Below are 17,930 nucleotides of genomic sequence, written 5' to 3'. Positions count from 1 at the left end.
ATGATGTGTGTTTTTTTCTTTTTCTTTTTTTTGTGTCTGTCATTACATTTTGGGGCAGTAAAAATGCTTCGATTTTCAAAGGTTGAAAGTGAATCTAGTTGGTACTTTGGGAGGTCAAAAGTAAAAAATTCTCAATATTCTTCTAAATAATTGGGATAAACAAACTAAAAATTAAGGGGAAAACGGGAAATATTATGCACAATCAGTTTTCAACAAAATCGATTTCGGTTTTTAATGTAACTTTAAAACAAATACCACAGATACATGCAATTTTCACCGAATGTTTATATAAGTATATTCTATCCAACATGAAATTTTCAAAAATTTTCGACTTAAGTTGAACTATTCATAGGTATTTGCAATTTTCGATCATTATTAGTTTTTTTTAAATTAATATCGATAAAAATGTATTTGTTGGTTAAAAATGCTTGAAAATGTAATACAAGGCTCTCAACATATTGTAACAATAGCAGTTGAAAAATAAAATAAATTCATGATCACAATTATTTTTTTATAAGCATTCAAAGTTTGAATTTTGACAAAATACGTAAAAATCACAAAAATTCGCAAATTATTTTAAGCTAGAAATTCATGAAAAATTTTCTTTTGAAATCTAAAATTTGAAAATTTAATACAAGATTCTTTACAAGTTTGTCAATTTTTATCACAAAAAAAAATGTTCACCGGAAATTCAAATTAAATTTTTATGAGCATTTGAAATTTAAATTTTTTTACGACATTGGATTTTCTCTGAATTTCACATTACACACTACGATTTGAAAAATTAATTCAAGAATCCTTATAAAATTATCTACCTTTATAAAAAAAAAAAATTGTCCACCGGAAAGTCAAATATTTTAATAAGTAATAATAATCTATAATATATCCTAGACAGATAAACTGTCTCCGCTCAAAATCGTTTTTCGTGTACAAAGATAAAATATTATTGGATTCAAGTTTTAATTCCGTCCATTACAATAACCCACTTGTAATCTACTGTACAGCTGAGCGATATCCGCTTTCCCGTTTTTTTTTTTTATTAAAAATTTGAGATTTTTATAATAAATAATAATATTACCTATATAACTAATAGATAGGTATAATAATAATAAATATAAATATATTTTTGTTTATTATAGGGTTGCTATTAGTTAGGTATATAATTTAGTATGGCAGATGAACAAGAAATTAGCAATAATTTGTTATTTAGTACCAATTAAAAAAAATTATTTTATCTTTACAAAGCTAAAAATGCGAGAAAATATCATGATTGAATATAATTTTAGTCCTGTATTTTATATGACTATTTTACAAATTTTTAACGAAAATAATTAAGATAGAGTAAATCCATGAGAATTTGTCACAAGAAATTTTGAACATGACTAGACGGGTATTAAATGACGAATTAAATACAAATTTTGAATCATATAGGGTTGGTATTTTTAACGGCCAACGAAGTGCACGAAGATCAGCTAGTATAGTAGTATATGACATACCTATTATAAGTATAATATGATGTATAGATGTGTTAACTGAGTATTTAACTACAAATATGGCGTACGAAATCGTGCTTAAACTTATCAACTTCAATAATGTAAGGTATCAAAATTGAAAATCACGCGTAAAATAGGTATGTGTAGTTGTTTTACGAGTCCTTGTAAAGACTCGTAAAACAACTAGTGGCGCCAAAGTCCAAAATTTTACCTATGACATTAGACACCTCCACATACAATTTTGACACCCACCTATTTCTTATAATTACCTTACCTTATAGTTTTTATGAAATATTATCAACTTTTAGTTTACAATTGACAGTAATATCTAATACATGCAATTATCCATAGGTAATATATTTAAAATGACAAACGTAACCCTCCTACCTACTAAAATCAGCTGTCATAGGTAAATATATATTTTGGCGCCACTGTTTACAAGACATAGGTACACTAATTACTGATACTGTTGTTAACTTTTAAAACGATTTCCTTGAAGCCAAACTTATACTTCTGGAATTCTCAGGAGTAATAGGAAGAAAATCCCAAACAAGTAACTAAAAAAAAATTATAAAAGGAGAACATGTTTGGAAATAATAGCAATCAGTTTATATTCCGAAATGGAAAGACAAAATGGATGTTTTATGTATAACAATTGTAAAGTACCATCCTTCAACGGTGTTAATAAAAATAGAAATGGTAAAAAAAAGAGAAACGAGAAACCGGCCGAAATATCAAAGCATCAATTCATGAAAGAAATTTATCGCGCTGACCAACTAGTAAACTACCTATATTATAGAATTATTCTAGTCATCGAAAAACATCGAAATGGTAAAAAGTTTTATTCCATTAACTCGACATCACCATTTGAAACACGTTTTACTTATATAAAAACATTTTAAAAGTTATGATATGCGTTTCAAACAATTTAGAGATTTAATCATAAACATTTTTTGCTTATTTTGCCTACTATAACAGCGACTGAATTATTTGATTTAAAAAATATGAAACATTTAAATCAAAACATTTTGGTACCGAAAAATAACAATTATCAAGAACCTAACCAGTAAACACAAAAACTTCCAAAGAAGGAAGTGTTTTAAAAATTGCAAGGAATATACCTAAAGTAAAAAAGAAAACAAACATATTTGCAGTGTACAGCATGCGTCGTACCAACCACTCTGTACAAGTATATGTTTTGAAAATTGGCATACAATCAATGAATAAATTGCATACCTAAGATTTGTTATTTTACAGTTTTTTTTATTATTTTATATGATATTTTATTGTCGGTAAGGAAACCTATTTTGTTTATAATGTATTTGAAGAGGAAGATAATCCACACCTCATTAACTCTCTTAGTAAATATTTTAATTTAAAAAAAAGGAATTATCTATTGATAAAAATTTAACGTACCTACCTTAACAAAATAAGTAGGTATATATGTTAAATACATGTCAAATATAAAAATTATTAATTAATGATTATGATTTATGAATATTCTTTCATTGTATTTATTACAATAATATTTTATATTACCTATGCTATTATTACTTCTTCGATAAATATTAAATAATTTTTTCAGCAATGAATTAATACTAAATTATCTACATTTTATAGAAAGTTAAAATATTTAAATTTAAAAAATTAGGTGTAACATTATTAATAATAATATATACAGTCGAGTCTCAATAACTTGAAATTGAAGGGGCCAAGGGGGTTACAATTCCGTTCGAGATATCTAATTAATTGAGTGTGAATTATATTTCATGTAAAAAATACCTACCTATATCGATTCTATCTTAATTCTTAATGACATTATTATAAAATACCTACATATATGATTGTATATTATTTAAGTTTTAAATAGTATAAATTTAATATATCTAGTGATTAATGAATTATAGCAATTTAAATGTAGGTAATAGGTATATTCAAAATTACCTGTGATTCGTTTTGTATATTATTTGAACATGATGACTCTATAAAACCACTTTCTCTTCGATAACTTCCGTCCTCATCCAGCAGTTCATTTTTACCATCGTATGAACGTCCGTGTTTGTTTGATAATTGCTTTAAACATTTTTTTTTGTTTCATTAATAATTATAATTTATTAAAATATCCTTGCCTAGCCTTGTCAATCTTATAATAACCCAAAACAATCACACATAAATCAATTATAAATCACTTTTTGTTTGCCTAATTATTAAAACAAAAAAAAAAATAAAAATTACACTATAGCTAGTCCACCACCATAGACTTCTATTTTTAATTGCAGTTATAGCAGAAATGTTGTATCCTCATATCTCAAAAAACTAATATTATTAAAACAATTTGGCAGTGTTAAACTTTTCTTTTATGTTTTAGTTACAAATTGTCAATTTAGTGTTTTTTATTTTTTTTGGTTACACTCCAATTTAAAAAAATTTCCAAGGATATTTATGTAACTACTTAATATTTGAAAATTTCATAATTAATTGAAGAAACAAGAATAAATATACAATATTATTTTAGTTGATTTGAGTTAAAAGCACAGTTTAAGAGAGAAAAATCTATCTTAAACGGTGGTTAAAAGATACCCATGTTTAATTACACACATTATCTATAATAATTGTAACATGAAGTAATAAAAATGTTTCAACATATTATTATCATATTATCATAGTATCTATTTACAATCAATCAATGGTATTATAATATTATCCATATAGAAATCGAAGACTCATTCCTTTTCTTTTACCAGGATATTTGTGTATAATAACGCAATATTTGTTTTCCATAAAATTTTAGTAACTATTAGCCATCATGTTATACATAGGTTAACATAATTATTATGTCAAAATTGACGTGAATGTTATTAAAACTACATACAATGAAATAATTTAAATAGATTAAATAGGTATTTTAATGGTTAAACTTATTTTTAATTTCAGATGACATAACTAGAAATGTGATGTGTAAATTAATGCATAAATAATGTGAATTATAAATAATGAATCTATGAATTAAGCTAGATTGTATTTGTGTAAAACATATAATTATAGCAACAACTACTCATGCTTAATATAAACACTGTCATACCTATTTGTTAATTTTGAAGGTTTACTAAGCAAAAGGAATATCACAATTAATCTGAGATTTCAAAAACTAAATAAATAACCTCAAAATATTATACTAATATTATTACTTTTTTACCTACTACCTACTACACAATATTACGATTATATACATTTTAAATTATAATAATATGTTTTTATTCATAAAATATTTGAAATTATTTGTAACTTTTAACCTTTGAGCCAAAAATGTAGGATTTGATTTGAGCTTCTATTTATTAGGGCTGCAATAAAAAAAGTTAATATTTTGGTCTTTGACCTATTTTATAACAAAATGATACTTACTTCACGGACCCTGCTTATTAAAATAAAAATCATATTAATATGAAGCTTAGAAAAGCCATATTTTATTAAGTACATAATAAATATACCGATGATTAAGAAAAATATATATATTCGTGATAAAGTGATTAAATGAATAAAAGCCATTTAAGTATTTTAACTTTGAAGTGCACTTACAGGGTATTTACAAAAATTATTTACCTATGTTATTTTGGAATATGGTCTTAAGTAGCTGAAACACTAAAGGAATTATAAGACATGCCAAATTTTGAATTTGAAGGTTTGGTATATGATTAGTTTGTTAGGTATAGATAGATAAGGAATATAAATTGAAACTACAGTTCTTTAGAAGCTCTAAAATGAATTATAGATCAACTAAATAAAACATATAAACACAGAGCAGTAAACAAGATAATATAAGGTAAAATTCTAGTTAAAGATGAAAATAGAAGATGGTGTTCCAAAACTAAAGAAAACATATCTAACTACTTGGTTCACATACAAAAACTAAATGGAACTGAAACATCAACTGAAACTTACTAGAGAACTTCCATAGTACCAGGATTTCAATTTTTGGGTCCATCCCCCTAAGTGGGATCGCAGTCCCTCCAAGTATCCACTCTGAAAGCATCAGCAATGTTATTCGCGTAAAATTTAAAAAGTACCTATAATTATTAAGTAGCAATACAACTGTATGTAATTAATTTGCATATTTCATCGTTTTTTTTTTTTGAATATTTTATTCTTTGTCGAACTTGTGTACTAATTTAAAACAAATATATTTTTTAATCAAATTGAACTGTAATAAATAAAAATGAATATGCTACTCAAGACCAATTTAATCAGTGAATGTGTAAAAACAACAAATGTTGTATTTTAACAGATAAGGTATGAATACCTATATATAATATTATACATCTATGAGTATTTAATTTTTTTTAAAGAAAACTGAATGTTAAATATAAATAAATTTCATTATTTTTAGGTGATAAAAAGTGAATACAATTGATGAAAATAACGATAATATGTACTTTGTGTAAGTTATTAATGTAGATAGGATAGTATAGGGATACTTTAGGTACTGACAAGTGCACTTCCACTCAATATACTGTATAGTATTTACCTAATTAAAGCTAATCTATTTTTTTTTTTTTATTAGTAAACTAACTATCTACCTACAATATTATATACTCAATATTATATGCAATATGCACTATAACAAGATAAAAATGAAGACTAAAAATTAACAAAATCAAAATCAAAAAATAAGGTGTACCTAGGTAAATATCAAAATGACTAAATATTATTGATATATTTATTATTTTATTGCCTATAAAATATATAGTATAACAAAATACATATACATCTTACAACAAAACATATTAAATAAAAATATATTTTTTATTAGGTACCTGTCACCTAATTTCAAAAAATATGTTGTTAATCAATTGTTTTTAAATAACATTCGAATAATAATATATTGGCGGATTTTTAAGTGCATGTACATCATAATATTAAAGTTTACATTATGCTTATAAAAATTATAAGATATAAAGTATGGCAAAGTTCCGAGTTTACTGTGCTGCTGATATTATTTTTATATTCATAATTTTTGGGATTTTTTAGTAGAACTACTTTTGTAATAATTGGGTTATAACTAAGTAGGTTACGGCACATTATATCAGATATATCATACGCATGTTTTACAATGCAAACATTTTTTTTTCATAACAAATAGATAAATCATCATTAAAAGTGAATTATTCTTATTAAATACCAATTATGCGTCTATTCATGAATAGTTGATTATGGTTATAATGTGCTATGGTAAATTTGAATTTTAAAATACTCGTATTATTTTTCTATCATTTTTACATTATACATCTAACAGTTACAAGAAAATTATTTCACATAATTTATGGCTTTTTTTACATTGTAACTATACTCTATGTATTATATAAGCAATAAAGTAATATTTTCATGGCTTAACAATCATGCCTATTAAATATTAATTGTATATATTTATTTTGATAATTGATTCAATAAACTAAGATTTAAATTTGATTTCCTTGGTTGTAATATTTATTTAGGTAGTTGTTTTGAATTAATTAGGTACATGCAAAATGAATTACAGAATCTACTTATTTAGTATGCTACCTACTCAAAATTGAATTTTTTTTTATGTTTATAAAATCAATAATAATAATTTCTTACCTTATCGTTTTACAATAATCCACTATTCCTTCATAATAATAATTCTTAACTTGAAAATTAAAGATTATGGGTTAACTTTTGACGTCATATTAAAATGACTCTAACACATTATGTGCATTTACTGATCACCACTACTCTTCCTTCATTTATTTTTAAAAACAACATGTACCCGCGCCTTTAATTCTAGTTCCATATTTTTGCTTATTTTAGTTCCATAAGATCACCATTATATACTCGAAATCTAAACCAGCTAAACTATTAAACTTTTTTCATTGTTTTGAATGAATCATTCACTCTGTGACCTCACCAGTATTACAGCCTAGACTCAGGATTACCATTATTATTATTTTCGAATTCAGAATCGGCATCTGAGATTAAATCCAAACGAAAAAATGGTTTAATGTGTTAGTATTCTATATTTCCAATAATTAAATTGTTTATTGTATTATCTTTTTGCCTATCATTGGAATTAATCAATTTTCAAAACCAATCCTCAACAATCCACAACTACCTATATTTTTTTTTTGCTTATCAAACATGAAAACACACAAATATCATGACAGAGTTTAACCAACAAACTACAACAATACAGTTATTACTTTATTAGGAGAACTATCAAGTATCAATTTTTGTGTCACCTACATCTGGAGTTAAACAAGACTAACACGAAACTTGTTTTGTTATCTCACATAAACTGAGTCCACTACAGGCCTTGCCTCTTTGAACATAATACATATGAAATTATTTATTCTTTCTAATTTAACTATATTTCAGAAACAAAATTGTTAAATATTGAACTTTTTTTCTCTTCTTAAATTTCAGATAAGTTATTTCAATGAAATTTCCATTCTATTTTTTGTGATAGTTTTAGGCATATCTAAATCTACATTACACAGTGGTGCACACACTACATTTTTTTTATTGAGCCACATGAATTGTTTATTGGTACCTAATAACTTTCTTTCATCTAAAAAATATTTTTTCCATCATTACTATGAAAATATAAATAAATATCTTTCTAAAATAAATCATTCTTACAATCACATAATGCTTTAGCATTATACAAAACATGCTAACTGAATATTATAAATCGACTACCTATCAGACTATACAATAATGTTATTCATTTTAATTTTACCTTTTTTACTATACGTATCTACACTGTTGTCCTTATTGTTTTATAATGTATCAATAGAATGTAGGTAACATACTAAAAGACATTTTTGATGAAAGTTGCATACTAAATGAGTCGATACCTAAATGATGAAAAAATAGCAAACATAATAGGTGAATTTTCAACTATCTACAATTAAAAAATACTATTTCCTTTAGGTTTATTGATTAAATAGAAAATGAAAAACTATGTCTAAATACTATGGTAATTATTAATAAAATGATTTATTGTTAATTTAAAATGAAAAGTTATAATATTTATAGAAGTCAATTTTTTATAAGTAATCTGATAAGTAGATAGGTAATGAACTTATAACTAATAATTATATTAATATATAATATAATAAAAGATAATAAAAATTTAATTTCTAAATGAGATATGGTTCTTTTATTATAGAATTTTCTAAGTAAAACAACTAATTTATGCTTGATAAATAATAAAAAATAAAAATTATGGATAATTTTGTATTAAATTATTATTCCCATGCATACTAAAAAATGTTATGACAATAATCATAAATAATTATTAATGGTTTATAGTTAAAAAAAGAAAAACTTAATCACTTAATTACATAATAGTGTTAATTTTTTACGATGTGGTTCATTTTTACAACAAACCCAACTATATTATTATACCTAATGTATTATTATTAGCAGTTAAGATAAAGAAAATAAAGAGAATATCATCAATATAACAATGTTACAATAAGATATATAGGTACCTAATATATAAATATAATTCTATAAAACTAATTAGACACCTTTATTATAAATTTGTTGCATTAATTATTTTCTAAGAAACTGTTGTATTAAAACTACAATATTTTCAAGATTAATACAACATAGGTATATTTTAACCAAATCAAACAGATAATAAGTATCATTATATATTTGTATGAAACATAAAAGTTAAATTATTTCTACACTATATATAATATATATTTCTGTGACCTTATAATATGTACCAGGTACCTATAATATATAATATTGTATATATTATGTTGTTTTTTTAATTTTAAATTGTGTTAATTTAAAAGTTTTAAAGTAAAATGCACTTCATTAATAATTAATATATAAAATTTGATAGATAGCACATACGAGATTCCTATATTAAATTAAAAGATACATAAATTAAAAAGATTTTAGAAAGATGACTAACACATAGTTTAGTATGTATAACCAAACATAATAAACAATATCTATCTATTGAAGGTTCTGTTCAAAAAATAACTTATATTGCAGTAGGGCACCAAATCTAAAGTTTTTATTCTTGACTGAAGTTAATAGGTATAAAAAACTTTTTTGCGTGACTATTAGATTCTTAAAAAATGTTCAGACTATGGCATTAATAGAATTTAGTGGTACATAATTTGAGATGATTGAATTTCTAAAGTTAATAAATTATTAATTTTATAATTTTGTACTTTACCGATGACCTAGTCATATTAGATTCATCATAAATGCCTGAATTTCGATGCGTATAACCAACATCAATCAAATCGTTATGATATTTTCTTGGTAAAAGCTCAGTTTCCAAGTCACCATAATCCTAAATAAAGAATTATAAGGATCAAAGGATTCTATAACAGTAGTGATTCAACATTTTTTTGTAACTTACTTGATGGCTAAATTCAAATTCTTCCACTTCCATATCTCTATGAGATTGTTCATCAGTTTTCATTGGAGAATGTTTTCCTTCAGATTTTCTATCATTACTAAAAATGAAACAACAGTAAAGTTATAATATTTTAACAAAAGTAAATATTGATATTCTAATACCTACAAGTTTTTGTATTGATTACAATATAACAATTTATCGTAGACACAAAAGCTACTAAAAGACATGAAAATGAATGATTGTTTTTATTTGTAAATAAAATATACATAGAATGATGGGTAAAATGTATTTTGCATAACATAAGCATAACCAATGATTCTACAAATCTTTTTTAGTTAATAAATTATTAAACCTAGGTATACCTATTTAAAAAATTTTCTAAAACTGTAATTTAATAGTTATTACTTATTAAATATTAAAATAATTATATGATAGGTATAATAAATCTAACACGAGTTCAATCTTGTAAATCAATAACTGAAATGGTTTGTTATTAAAAATATTTAAAAAAAGTAAATGCCATGACTGTTTTAGATAAATGAAAGTAAAAAAATTGTAATCTAAAAAAAGATGTTTTCGATTTAAAACTACTACTGTATTATTGGATGACCATGAATGTGGTAATTATACAAATACATTAAATATACATAAGTGAAATTAGACTATGTATGATCTTTAAAAATGAACTAAATCAAAACGATATGTAAATATGTTTTAATGCGTTTTGGTTGTTATTAATCTATTATTGTTGCATAGAATGTGAGGTACCTATATAATTGTATTATTTCCTATCTAAGGACAACTGTTTTATTAATTTATTAAAATTCTTGATTTAATCATTCAAAATATTGATTATGATACTTCTCAATCCACATTTTAGACATTATAAATACAACTGTGTTATTTATAAGTAGGTAATAACGTTGAATAGGTTCAACCGTTAATAACAGAAGCCACAGAACAATTTGTCTCGTGTTTGATTTCATAAAATACCTTTAAATGGTTAATAATTATCTTAAAATGAGGCGCTAACGTCAAATTATACAGAGAGTACATGAATTTTTCACGTAATAACTATTAGTATACCTAGTCCTATAATTTGAATTTGAATACTCGGTAGTCCCAATATCCATCCCAGAATTTTCATTAGGAAAATCAAATCCTTTACTTTGGCCTCCAGGTATATTTGAATTAAAACCATCAAGTTTCTGAAATATATAAGTGCAATAGAATAGGCATTTTTTCCCTTTAAGTTGAGATTATTTAAATTTTAATGACATTCTTACTCGGGAGTGTGTTTTTCTGGATTCCCGTCCTCTTCTATATACCAATTGATCAAAACGGTCTCGATCCGAGGGACCTATTAGTTCGCGCAATTCCGTCAACAGCGTAAACTAAAAAACCAGACCGTTATTAATGCAATAATAACCACTTTAATGCGAGACAATTCGTGTAGTAGGGACCAATTAAAACACAAATAACTGTACAAATATGGTTGAAATTCAAAATAATGAATACGTCATATTGGTATGTGTTTAAATTGTTCCATTTTGATTTTTAATTTTATCCTATTTTTAAGACGCCCGGTGCCAATGTCGTATTATCTACAAAAATACACTCTACGGGAATAATGATCTTGTCCTGTAGAATAAACCAAATTTGATAATTTTTTTTAAACTAATATAAGATAATGTATACTATAGGCCACATTAAACTCCGTTTTTTAATATTTTAATCTTAAACTTAATAATATGTCTTTTAAAACAAGACAATTCTATGATTATTTTACTAATTATTTTATACCATATTTAAGATAAAATAAAAAAGTCGGAGTTCAATGTGACCTGTACAGAAAATCTTCTTTCAAATAAAAAAATTGTTATCAAAATCCGATAATTCTACAAGAGCTGAGAATTTTTCCTGTGAAGTCATTTTTCTTTTATATAATATACACCGTTACCCTCTCCCTAAATAAGTAACGGCAGATCAGTGGATAAGTATTATAATTAATGTAGTATCTAGATATCATTTTCAAACTTAAGAGAATCGCGGACAATTTGAAAATAAAGCACCGGGCTTCTTAAAATTTTTTTCATTATAGAAGTGTGCTTTTTATAGTAAGGCAATCGTTGATTTTTGTTCACCTTATCAGTTGTATTGAGCAATTCAAAAAGTATAGTTATAAATGCGTCAATAGACATTCTAGAACATGAATACTCGTCCAAATAATACCGCAAAGTATTAAATTCATTTTTCGTCAGCAAAATTCGAGCTTTTTCCTCTACCATTTGAGATGCAGCAGATGTCCCTAACTTCAAAGCACCGTCTGCACTAAAATTAATATTTTTAAGTTAGGATTAATACGTTCGGATTCATTTTTATTGTTATTAATGTAGCATGTAGATAAAGAATGATATTTTTTAAAAATAAAATTGAAAAAACCTTACATTTTCCGATCGCTAATTTTTAAAATAATCATTTTTTTTTTGATACCTAAATTATGTATGATAAGTATTTAAAAGATATATCAATATAAAATATTTAAATGTGTTTTTTTTAAACGTCTTAAGCTATTTTTGTTTATTGTTTTTATTCGTAAATTTCATACAATAATATTATAGGTATTATAATATATAATATATTTGTATTATATATATTGTAATATATTATTATACTTTAATACTTTATTTATTATTGCGCAAAAAAATATGTATGGATATTTGATAGGTAGGTACCTATACTTAAATATAATAAAAGACCTAAACACTTATAAATTACAAATAATATGTACCTATATATTAAATTGGAATGGTAGGTACATTTCATACATTATAATGTAATGGTTATCTACAGTAATAGTAGATACCTATATACTATAATATTATATTATAGCACATGTAGTATGTCTTAATAAACCTATATCAAATTTACATTAAAACCAGTTCGTTAAATCTCAACATTATTATAGTGATATTATCATTTGAGATTGAGAAATGAACCTTGTTTTCCTAAGCATATAGGTATAATACTAAAATAGGTACATAGCATTAATAACTTTTTAGTTTTTACTTATTTTACTTAGTTGTTCATTTTTTTGTTTAAATCAGATTAAACTAGGTAGTATCGGTCATTTGTTTATTATTATTTTGAGTTGTCATTTATTTTAATATTTTTCATTTGGTGCAATACAATTTAATAAAAGTATTCTTAAACAAATGTAAAAATTTAAATGGAGATACTTTTATTTAATTATATTATTTATGCAAATTGATTAATAGGCTGATAGCTGAATTTGATTTCCTAACAGAAATGTATAGTTTTTTTTATCATTTAACATCGAGAAATCTGTAATTACTAGGTAATAATTTAAAAAAATTAAGATTTATGTATGTTATAAATTTAATATTTTAGATTATTCAACACTTCAACAGCCAAATTATTTTTCTGAAATAATACGATACTTACCATAGTTAATAGTTATGTTTAAATATAATTTAAATTATGCATATATGTATGTATAATATATATATATATGAATCGTTAAAAATTATATAATGTCAACATATTATAATTTCTATAATATTTAAGATATTTTAGACCTACTATAAACTCATTACAAACTAAAATTAAAGTTAGAAATATCTATTGTTAAAATGTGGTAACTAACAAGTATTACGAATTTTTTTCAACTAATTCAATATGTCTAGTTAAACATTATAATAGCCATCTATTTACTATTAATTGAAGCTTTTATATGAAGAAGTATGATAAAAGTTTTTTCCTAAAATACATTAAAAAAATTTAAAACTACACAAATTACCTAAGAAGTTTATAAATTATGTGAATATTTAATTAAAAACATATTTAACGTTACAAAAATGATCTTACTTGTCCATAGAATGGTTCCAATTTGTTTCTGGATTGTATGTTGTGCAAGAATGAGGAACTTTACCTACGTCTCTAACAGTAAGTGTCATTTGCTTTTGAAATTTTAATTGATTTACTGCTTCATCGTGTGACAAATTCAAAAATGATTGACCATTTACTTCTAAAATTTGATCACCAATCTAAAAAAATATTTCAAAGTAAATTAGAATAATATACTTTTGTTTGAAAGCAATTTATTTATTACCATAAGACCAGATCGATCTGCAACAGAGTCTTTATCAATACCAGTGATAAAAATACCTAAATTATATTCAGTTCCGCCCCTAATCATCAAACCAAGACTTTGTCCAGGTTCAATCACCAATTCAACCTTAAAACGTTTTCGTTATAAAAATTAAGTTATAAATCAATTATAAACTCATATAATTATTTTTATATGCTTACTTTTCTTATTTTATCTTTAGAAGATCGAGTATAGGACCATTTTGAATAAGGAGAAATGGGTTTGGCATATTCTAAAGGAGGTGAGACTGGTTGACCCTTACGATTAATCCACGAATACGTTCTGGACAATCTCCAGGCATCGTCTTGATTAGTGTTCTCATCGTCGTCCTTTTTGTGCATGGTAGGCATTGATTGAGGTGGTGATGGACATTTTACTGTCATTGTAATTTGACGATATGACTTAAAAATCTAAATAAAATAAAAAAAGAATTAAGGAAAACATTTGTCGGTAGTCCGGAGTCGTCGTACTTTTAATGCTTCTTCGTGTGATATAGTTGAAAATGGTCTGCCATTTACTTCTAAGATAGAATCTCCAGGCTTAAGACCAACACTCTCGGCTATACTTCCTTCTTCTACCCGTGATATATACACCCCAACATCTATTTAAATAAGAATATGTACAACAAATTAATTTATTAAGATAGTTAAAATCATTAAAATTTAAATATGAATATATAATATATTATGGAATTCGACTAACCATCACAATGAAACAACAATATAATAACCATTTCTATTTTCCTTAACTATATTGTCTATTATTAATTACTTGAGTGTTAATGTATTATAGTATGGTAAAATATCAAACGTAGATGAATGCTTATTATAGAGAACAACTTCAGCATAAAATAGGGTTTTTTTTTGTAAAAAATAATAGGACTAAACCTAAAAAAGGTAATTTCCTGTACTTAAAATTAAAAGAAATAAAGATATGTCGATCAAGGTTTTCAGTTAAATGACTATTGCTATATTTATAAGTTTATAAATTTATTTTTACCTATTTAATATCTTGCCGTATATCAATATACGAGAGTATTCAACATTACTTAAGCACTTAAATGAAGAAATAATGTACAATTAATAAAATATTATCAATAATTTGTATAAGACTATGTAAACATTTTTAATATTGTATATTTGCCATTTCTAATAGCAGTAAATAGAGATTTAAAAAAAGCTAAAATTACTTTGCTAGTTTCGAAGAATCTATTGAATAGCTTAAATCAGTAAAGTAATTTCTGAAATTAGCTGTTAGCAACGTGCGTTCGTTGTAGTAACGCATTTTCGTTCATTTGCACGCAAGGGCGACCACAGGAATAATAATCAGGGGGGCAGTCATAAATCTCTGATAACATACCACATACTATTTTTTTGTTTTTACAAGTGATAAGTACATGATAGAAAGATTAATAATTATTAAAATAGCAGGTGGGAATCACCCGTGCTCATGTTTGCACGAAATTAATACATCTATACATTTTCTGGAGGAGACATAATGTATAGAAAAAATCTGAGAATAGGTGGAATTTATACAAAACATATGATTGGAAATTCTTGTAGGTCTAAAAATTGAGAATTACAGATTTGTGGTACCAAACTATATGTATAGAGGATGAATGATAAGATCTAGTATACTAGGGAAAAACGGCATTATTATGGATCAATCAATGACGAGAGAACAATTGTCCCCAACCCGCATGGACTTCCTCTTTCGACATAAATACGGAACTCAGCTCCTTTCTAAAACAACAAACTCCACCAGAAATTTACAGAAGACACTTTCAAAGCATATTAGAAAATTACCGAGATTATCAAGAAGTTTACACGGACGCATCCAAGACACAAGACCAAGTAGGAATTTCAATAATACTAAGGAACCAAAACGTAACATTGAAGCTACCGAACACCTGCTCCATATATACGGCCGAGGCAATAGCGATACTTGAGGCAATCAAAATAACCTTAGATGATGAACACCCCAACCACATAATATTCAGTGACTCCTTGGGTGCCCTTAATAGCATAAAAAACCAGTTCAAACCCGGCGAAATAGCGACAAAAATACTGAACAAATTAAATGAAGCCTTGCATAAAAACAAACAAATCACTCTCATGTGGGTCCCCGGGCACATCGGCATCGAAGGAAATGAACTAGCTGATAAACACGCTAAGCTCGCAGTCACAAGCTCCGTATGTAAAATTATTCTTGGATCCACCTACAACGATCTCAAAAAATACATAAATGACATAACTAACACCAGATGGCTCAATACTTGGAAACAACAAAACACCAAGCTTAACAGAATCAAAAGCAGTACATTTAGGTGGTTAAACAGCTCTTTAAACAGAAAAGAAGAATCGGTACTCAACAGATTGAGAATAGGACACACGCGACTTACACACGGGCACCTAATGGCTAAGGAAGAACCACCATTATGCGAAGTATGTGGTGTCCAAATATCAGTGAAACACATAATAACAGAATGCCTAAAATACCAGCAAGAACGTCAAAACACCGGATTGGACACGACCCTCGACATCGCATTGGGACCCAATGCTGTGGAGAACAATAAGATGATCCTTTTTTTGAAGTCAACAGGTCTTTACAATTTAATTTAATGATTCACATTTGTTTTTTTCTTTCTTATATAAATACTTAGAAACCATACTGTTATAACTTATCTTTAATATTGTAATCCCCTTTAAAAAAAAAAAAATGTTGTAAAAATCTTAAACCATGTAAACATACCACAACTGTAACTAATGGCCATGTAGTTGCCGAGTTTTTATTTGATCAATAAAAAAAAAAAAAAAAGATCTAGTACAAACAGTTTTTCAGCAATGGCATATTTTAATTTTATAACGTTTAACAAGATATCTTCATAAAAATACTCATTTATAAAAAAGACAAAGGCCACATGAAATATATGAAATCTAGATAAAATTAAGGTAAATCTTAAATATTTTCTTTCTTCATAATAAACCAAAAAAATAAAAGATCGTCTAAGAAATTAACATACTCGTAACCATCATGGACACATCGAGGAATAAAATATATTAATAATTATTTAATATGTATCACATAATATGCTATAACTATGACCGAAATTCCTAAAGAATTTTAAATTTTAGAATCTGAAATCTTTGTATAGGTTTAAACCGTTTAAAGCATTGTTATAGTCTCACAAGCACTGTAAATTACAGAAATACAAAAAACCGAGGATGTTACTTTGTTGTACAGTACTTATAGATTAGTTGATATTTAATTATCTACTTTAATAATTTCCTAACTAGATTAATATTATCCATAAAATAATTTATATTTTTTAGTTAGTTGATGTTAAGTTAAAGCTGTGCTTCTACAAAACTATAAATGCTGTTAATATTAACATTGTTGTTAATCACGCTATTAACAAATAAAAGTAAAATTATTTTTATTTTATAAAAATGAATATTTATCGAAAATATAGACAATAAATTAGAATATAAATATAGACAAATGATTTTCTTACACCACGACAGTGATATAAGAGAATATATCTTCATTAATAAGAATTATGAAATAGTAAGCTGAATTTTCAACAAAATAATTTGTTATTTTTGAATGTTGCACAATCGATATTGTAGTATTTATAAAAAAAATAACTTCTTTTAACTGAGTAAGCCAATATTTACATCTATATTAACTTTAAGGTTTAAAATTAAATATTCATAGCTGCAAGTTATCTTTTAATATTTAATTTAAAATTCTTAATTAGCTCAACTTAACTATTTTGATTAACAAGCCTACTTAGTTCTGTACTGGTATTAAATTTGACTTTAAATATAAATCATTGCATCCGAAACGATTCTTGGAGAAT

General features: G+C 25.4%; 1 protein-coding gene across 3 annotated transcripts in view; it reads right to left on the bottom strand.

Annotated features, from left to right (window-relative positions):
• Positions 1–17,930, bottom strand: part of LOC107166119 (whirlin-like) — a 43,941-nt gene that overhangs the window by 9,442 nt on the left and 16,569 nt on the right. Inside the window, exons 5-15 of one of the 3 annotated variants that reach the window (XM_015514655.2) lie at positions 14,539–14,669; positions 14,230–14,478; positions 14,030–14,155; positions 13,786–13,964; positions 12,042–12,228; positions 11,184–11,291; positions 10,984–11,105; positions 9,898–9,994; positions 9,709–9,828; positions 5,433–5,513; positions 3,438–3,566 (exon numbers count right to left, since the gene is read on the bottom strand). In XM_015514655.2, the coding sequence (XP_015370141.2) occupies positions 3,438–3,566; positions 5,433–5,513; positions 9,709–9,828; positions 9,898–9,994; positions 10,984–11,105; positions 11,184–11,291; positions 12,042–12,228; positions 13,786–13,964; positions 14,030–14,155; positions 14,230–14,478; positions 14,539–14,669 (1,529 nt within the window). The remainder of the gene's footprint in view (positions 1–3,437; positions 3,567–5,432; positions 5,514–9,708; positions 9,829–9,897; positions 9,995–10,983; positions 11,106–11,183; positions 11,292–12,041; positions 12,229–13,785; positions 13,965–14,029; positions 14,156–14,229; positions 14,479–14,538; positions 14,670–17,930) is intronic. The other 2 variants (XM_015514656.2, XM_015514657.2) reach the window with 2 other exon arrangements.

Source organism: Diuraphis noxia, unplaced genomic scaffold, assembly GCF_037042655.1.
Source record: "Diuraphis noxia isolate RWA-SAM2 unplaced genomic scaffold, SU_Dnox_SAM2 contig0001, whole genome shotgun sequence".
Lineage (NCBI taxonomy): Eukaryota > Metazoa > Arthropoda > Insecta > Hemiptera > Aphididae > Diuraphis > Diuraphis noxia.
This window is presented reverse-complemented; position numbering and strand designations above follow the sequence as displayed.